We start from the raw sequence: 7,394 nt of genomic DNA, 5'->3' as shown, positions 1-7,394 counted from the left end.
CGTGTGCAACAGAAGTCCACTCAGAAACTGTTAGATTCTACAAACGCTGTTGCTGTACTGGACTAAACATCATCATTAATATCAACTGGGAGAGCTTTTCTGAACCAGACGGAGCTACACTAAATTACTAAAAATAGATCAGCAAGTGACCACAAACAGATGCAAAAAAGCTGCAAAGAGACTCAAAATGACTACAAACAGACACAAAACATCTACAAATTGATGCAAGTATTGTATGTTTGTACACATAGTACTTTATGCACTGTATAAATGTATTCACTGGATAACCTCCATCTTTACTAATAAACTGTACACAGAAATACACAATTTACTCTAAACCATAATTTGCATATTCCGGAACCTCATAATGGAACACCTCATTAAAGCCACAGCTTTAGAACACTCAGGGGCCAGTTCACTAATATAGACTCCAACCTTAGAGGAACAGACACAGAAGTTGTTAGAAAGGTCTTCAGCAGTCTTCAGTTATCATGGGCGTCACATTTGGAAAGGTCTTTAATTCTGTGGAGCAGGACGTTGTCTTTGAAGTCGTAGAAGCAACAGAAGATGAAAACCCACAGGAGAAGCACTGGCGGCTGGACTCCATCCCCTGTGACAATGAGTTGCTGTCCACCTCCGGGTACACTGGTAAGCTTTATGCCCATATCTTAATTGGAGCAAGTTAAAAAACAACTAGCCTAAACTATTATTCTGCCATAAATGATGAGCTATTTAAGAGATATCGAATGCCGGCCCGTCTTGTGTTTTAGTTTGAGGGACCTTTTGTCCACGTTCGTGTTGTGACTCAGTAAACTCATGTTGTGATTTTTTTTTCTCTCATCTGTAGAAAGCAGAAACACTCAGAAAAGCGGTAAGAGGAAGGCCTTTGCCAATAACGGACCAGTTGCGACAAAGAAGAGGGCATTGGACCCACCTGCCATGTTTAAAGCCAAGTACCGGCAGCAGGAGGAACTTGGCCCAGAAGGATTCGGATCCGTGTTTGCTGGCTACCGCAAAACGGATAATCTGACTGTAAGTCTTACTCACATGTTCTTGCACAAACACGCAGACACACACATTATGGTCAGGAACTGTAACCAAAAAGTCTTGTTTGTATCTCCTAGGTTGCTATCAAGCATATCCCCAGAGACAAAGTTGTCCTCATGCACAAGGACAATAACGGGAAGCAGATCCCCATGGAGGTCGCCGTCATGCTGAAACTGGCGGCTGAATCAGAGCGGCATTCAGCACCCATTGACCTGCTGGACTGGTACGATCTGGACCAGGAGCTGATCCTGGTGCTGAAGAGACCGTGGCCGGCCGTAGACCTCCTCTTCTACATTACAGCCAAAGGAGGCTGCTTGGAAGAAAAGGAAGCGAAGGTAAGCAGCTGCAGTCAACTCAGTCACAGGCATGAAAACATGTCCAAGCATTCTCCTCTCTGATCCCTCATCTCTCTGTTTTTGTTTGTTAGATTATACTGAGACAGCTGATGGATGCAGCCATTGACCTCCAGCAAAAACACATTTTCCACCAGGACATTAAGGTGGAAAATGTCCTTATTGAATACCATACAAATGGCATACAAGTTCGTGTCACCGACTTTGGCCTGAGCTGCTTCGCAAAGAAAGAAGACACATATCAAATCTTCATGGGTAAGATGTCCAGTTTTACGCCTGCTCTTCACTAACTTTACCCATTAAACCAAGCTCCTCCTCCTCACTGTCTTTTTATTATGTTTGTATATTTTAGGTACTCACATCCCCCCAGAATGGCACAAACAGCGGGAATACAGAGCCGGACCCAGCACGGTGTACCAGATCGGTGCGGTCCTGTTTGACATGCTCCAAAACCCGACATTCAGAGCAGACATGTTCTTTCTGCAACAGAGGACCAAATGGTGGTATTCAGAAAGTAAGAAAAACATACACAAACATGTCGGTAGACAAAAATCTGTTCATTTGAGTTTGCGTTGTGATGGATCACTGGAGCTGTCATCCTCACTCTTTCTTCTCCTTCTTTCTCTCCAGATTGCAACAATTTCTTAAAGTCGTGTTTGAACAAGGACCCGGAGCAGCGTCTCACCCTGCAGCAGCTGAGGAATCACCTGTGGCTGAGATAGTATCACACCACACACACACACACACGTCTAAATTTACATTTCAACATAGCTACACACACATACATTTGAAATGTGATATATGTAACATATGTGATATATGTTATGTATGTAATGTATGTGATATATGGAACATATGTGATATATGTTATGTATGTAACATATGTGATATATATTATGTATGTAACATATGAACTGAACTCTGAAATCAGAGTTCAGTTCTCTGCCCATTCAATTGAATTTTTCCAAGTTTCTGTTTAATAAAAGCTTAAAGACAAATTTAGTGTTTCACATCGCATTTATTTTCTCTAAAGGAGATTGATAAGGTTAATTAATTTCCATTACATGTAGCATATGTAATATATGTTATGTATGATATATAGGTGATATATGTTATGAATGTAATATATTGATGAAGGAGCGATATTAGTTATATTAGTTTTATAGGGAGAGAGTTCTTCCAGATCGCCAAGATCCGTTCTCACATCATCATGACTTCCTGTACGAGCGCTATCGATTCTGCTGACAATGAATCATTTATTTACGAGAGCTTCTCGAGCCATACATTGTACACTACACAGCCAGCTGAGCAGCATCGACCGTCTCACTGTATGCATAGACTATCTGCTGCTGCAGGCCGTGCTGTTCGTAACGTTTACTTAGCGCTTAAGAAACTTATGGATGTGTTGAAAGCACTAATACTTATATGTCAGTATTATTAGTACACCATACATATCATTATTGTAGAAAATGATCAAGGTGGACTTGTGATAAGAATACAGAGAATCACACACAATTTATTTTCACTGCTTCAATTGATTGGATTTCTGATTATGAATAATACATACATACTAATCCGCCCATACACATATTCACACTCCTAGTTATATGGTAATCTACACATACATGTATATAAACATATATAGTACATGATACATACACACATACAGTACATATATCCTCATAAGTATATATTAATTTGCATAAATGTCACTCTCATGAATATCTATACGAAGTAATAGCAATCCATTTAGTTCGGGCCAAAGTGGCAAACTGATCAACAGACTGACTCTGCCATCCTTGAATTACATGGTGTGGTTAAAAAGCATAGAAGATAATCGCTGACTGAAAAATAGAAGAAACGTATACTCGTTGATGCAGACTTATCTTTATACATCAGTATATGTGACTCGACACCTCCTCTCCCTTCATTTCTCCCAACACATTTTTCACCTTCTGTTCTCATCTTCCATTCCTCGATGTATCCAGTTATCAGTGAGAGATGGTGGGAGGCAGTCCGCCATAGATGAGCGCTTGCTCTGCGAGCCTGATCACTAATTCAGTGAGATCAAAGGTTATCCACTCAGGTCCCATTTATAACAATGACACCATCTGTTTATCAGCAGCAGCAGGTCAGACAGACAGACAGACAGACAGCGAGAGAGAGCTGGAGAGGGTTTGATGTTTGTCATTGTCGAACCGTTTCAACTCGTCACCCATTCCAACAACTATTATTGTTTTCAGATAGATTAGTTTGCTTGCACACATGATTCATTAAAAACTTAACTTAAACACATCTCCACTTCCTGGTAGTCATACATTCCCACATTTATTCTTGTAGATTGTGATATATAGAGACTGCAGGGTATTTCACATATTGAATCAAAGAATGTAAATGTAAAGTCAAACACAGCAGCTCTGCAATCAAGGTGGTGGGAATAAAGGTTAGCGTTCAGATTTTGTTGAATATAATCAGAAAAATACTGGTGCTGAACGTCTTAGCAGAATCTTTCAGAAAAAATAAAGAGGTGTGATTGAAATCACTATAAAAAGCTAGAGCAAATGAACGGGAGAAGATCTGAGGGCTAATTAAACAGCTAGATCAGACAGCTTCAAAAACGTATTTGATATCTTTTATTTTTATTTTCATAAATTATTACTCTTAATTTAGCTCTACACCGAATAGTCAGGTTCTGCATTAGAGATTAAAATCAGAATGACTGGAACAAAGCATATTATGTATTTATAGTTAATAATTTATTTCCCCATATCATATCTCAAAGATGGACGCAGTGAGACGTTGTTTTTAACATTGACTGCTATCTTTCCAGAACCAAAACCAAGTGGTTTACTGTCAGATATGAATATCTTCTTGTATGCATATATGCATTGTTTTAGGCAAAATCAAGTTTGAGGCAATAACAAATTTGAAGCACACATTATACTCAAATACTTCATCTTAATGTCTTAAATGTTTCTTTTAAACAGAGAATGTATTTGTTAAACATATTTCCTTGTGGAAAGGTGTCATCCTCTAGCTCGCAGTCCTTTAGATTTCTTATTCTGAGGGCTTTCTGTCCTCTTCTCTTCTCTTCCCTTCATTCTCCATTTTCCTCTTTCTTGAGCGCCTCTGTCCCCTCAAGACAGAGCTGGACCAGGAGTGTGAGACAGCTCCCAGTTGTTGCTGAGGGCGGTGAAGTCAGTTTAGAGGTTTCCTCTAGAGACGAGACGTACAGGGGAGGTTGGTGTTACTGCTGGAAGGTTGCAGTGGGATTGATAAGCTCCCGACATCATCACTAGAAGCTGACTGAGACCTGGAGCGGTGGCTGAGGGCGGTGACGATGGCTGCCTCTTTCAGTGACTGGAGATGTGACGGAGCTTAAGGTTACTGCCGGCGCGCTGCAGGAGGAAGCATGGCGGCTCACAATGTATGCTATCAGCATCATCACGAGAGTGTGACTGAAGCTGACAAAAGCAAGGCAATGAAATTAGATGTAAGATTTTGAAAGGGTGAAAGATTTGATATAACTTTTAAATCAGTTTATTTAACTGATTGATATTCCAGCTCCCGTAATTTCTTTAAAGAAAGGCATGAAGGCAGAAATGTATCAGGTGTGTAAGAAATCAAAAATAGAAATCCCAGTTGGTTTCGTTTCTCTAATGTAATCTAAAACAAATGGGACTTTGAATCGGAAGCTGAGCCTCAATTCGCAGAGCAATGCAAAAACAGCTGACTGCAGATATCATAAAACCTGAATAACCCTCCCCTCCTTTAGGATGACTATTTCCACCTGCACTGAATGGTTCACATTTTAAACATCTTGCTTCACCAGGCCTCTGCAATTTAATATGAGCTATCTGACTGAGTAGTCCTTACATTTTGAATAACCAATATTAAGGTTTTGCTTCAGACCAGGTCATGTTGGCAGACCACGTCTAGTTGGCTGGATTTGGTCTGGACGAAAGATAATGTATATATTTTGGAGGAGGAGCAAACATGTCGTCATGGACTGGCAGGTAACTCAATGATAAGACCGTTTTTGACTGATAGCAAAGAATGCGGCACTTCACTGAACCTGATGTGTTCTTTTGTCTTCTGTCATCCAGTTGTTCAGTCAGCACCAGAGAATGATTGACAGCTTTCACACCAGCCATTTAAAACCTTAAAAACCCAATTGAATGCTCCAGAAAGGCTACTACATATAGCAGAGCTTGTGGTTTAATTTATATTAGTGTTTTCTGAAAGTAAAGCTACTTGGTTAATGCTTTTAGGCCCGATTTTCAGATCAACAGAAAATTAGTAATTTAGCATTAGGAAGGTTTTCAAGAAGCTGCTTGCAGAAGTGATAGTACCATTAATGAACAGAGACTCATATTTTTTCTTAACCATACTCAGAGCCAGGATACGATGCTCCATTGTGCTTGTCAAAACCAAGACTCTCGCTTCTTTTAAATTATCTTTCAGAAAATCTTCCCGCTCTCAGCAGGATTCACACACATGTGCAGTAACCCTGTGACCTTGCTCCTGCCTTCATCTGTCTTATGAAGGGGTCGATGTGGTTTCTGTTGTCTAAGTCACCGCCGGGAGCTACTGAGAAATGTCAATAGTAAGCCGTGTTGGAGAGTCACTTCAAGATCAAAAGACTGACCCTGAACCATATGAGAGCCTGTTCATTTATTGGCTTTCAGGAACTTGAGTTATGTGATTCAATGAATACAGATCATTTCAGCTTTGATTATGCATAGTCCGTTCTTCAATGTGTTTAGCTGAGTACAACCGCCCACACTTGTATGGCGTCAGCAGTGATGCAGGCTTTGTACAGTTGAGGTGAAGAGGGAGCTGAGCTAGAAGGCAAAGCTCTCAATTTCCCAGTCCTGTTGTTCCAACTCTCACCCACGGTAATGAGCTCTTGGTAGAGACCAAACAAATTAGATTTCAGACACAAGTAGAGCCGCTACTTCTTTGCGTCAAAAGCGTCCAGCTGAGGAGGTTTGGCATCTGATTAGGATGCCTCCTTTAATAGGTTTTCCAGGCACGTCCAACTGCTAGGAGGCCAGGATGTAGACCCAGAAGACAAAGAGAAGATTATATCTTGTCTGGCCGGGGAGTGCTATGGGGTCCCCATGGAAGAGCTGGAAAACATTGCTGGGGAGAGAATAGCCTGCTCAGTTTGCTGCTCCCACGACCCAGAAGGATGGACCATCGCCTATGTGAATTTTCTTAGTTTGCAAGACAAAAAAAGATCTGCACGTGAGGCTATTTCACAGATAAACTTCAAAAATCTGTTTCAGTAATTGAGTGTTAACAGTTGACTGAGCCGCAATTACAGTAAGCCTCAAATAATGATCAAAGAGAGAACTGGAAAAATATTGGAAGTGGTGTGTACATGAGATCTGCCAGAAGCTGTTCGGTAAACTCTGATTAGATTTCCCTGTAATTACAGGCAATTTATTGAGGGACCATCCTTCAAATGATGTGTGCTGGTCAAGTTGCCCCATGTGCTGTCTAATTCCACAAAAAAACACCTCTTTTTATTCTATTTAACACCTACTGTGCATTTGTGCTGCAAGGACATTTGTACACGTGTCTGTTGTTCTGTAGTTCAACCCAAAAGGCCTGTCATCTCATTCACTGTGAAATTTATGCAAATCAAATATGATAAATTATGATACACCACACACCCTTGAAAAAAAGCTTTATGCAAGCAAGTGGCCTCTTTCATCCCCATTTCCAACTGTAAATTACTATACGCGCTTCATGTGTCTTCATGTGTGATCTTTAAAGGTGCTTAGAAGGTTTTATTAATAGAATGACACTTTAATTTGGTCATGTCAGTAATATACATTACAGTGGTGTGAGAGAATTAGAACAAATGACACAGTGATACCAACATCTTTGAATGCTGCACTGAAATATATCACAACCGTGACCTTTGAAACAGCAGTTGACTCAACTCAAGGTCTATTACTCACTTTTTGTTTTGTTTTTGACCAT

At 40.4% G+C, this 7,394-nt stretch overlaps 1 protein-coding gene across 1 annotated transcript; it reads left to right on the top strand.

The window, feature by feature from the left end:
• Positions 1 to 491: 491 nt before the first annotated feature.
• LOC306746434 (serine/threonine-protein kinase pim-1-like) lies at positions 492 to 2,122 on the top strand (the record flags this gene model as incomplete). The annotated part of the gene is made up of 6 exons (XM_079229350.1): positions 492 to 648; positions 848 to 1,032; positions 1,125 to 1,382; positions 1,475 to 1,655; positions 1,753 to 1,914; positions 2,031 to 2,122. 6 exons carry the CDS (start codon positions 492 to 494, stop codon positions 2,120 to 2,122), a joined length of 1,035 nt encoding a protein of 344 aa, XP_079085476.1.
• Positions 2,123 to 7,394: the final 5,272 nt, after the last annotated feature.

This window comes from Taurulus bubalis (assembly GCF_910589615.1).
Source record: "Taurulus bubalis genome assembly, chromosome: 1".
Classification (NCBI taxonomy): domain Eukaryota; kingdom Metazoa; phylum Chordata; class Actinopteri; order Perciformes; family Cottidae; genus Taurulus; species Taurulus bubalis.
This window is presented reverse-complemented; position numbering and strand designations above follow the sequence as displayed.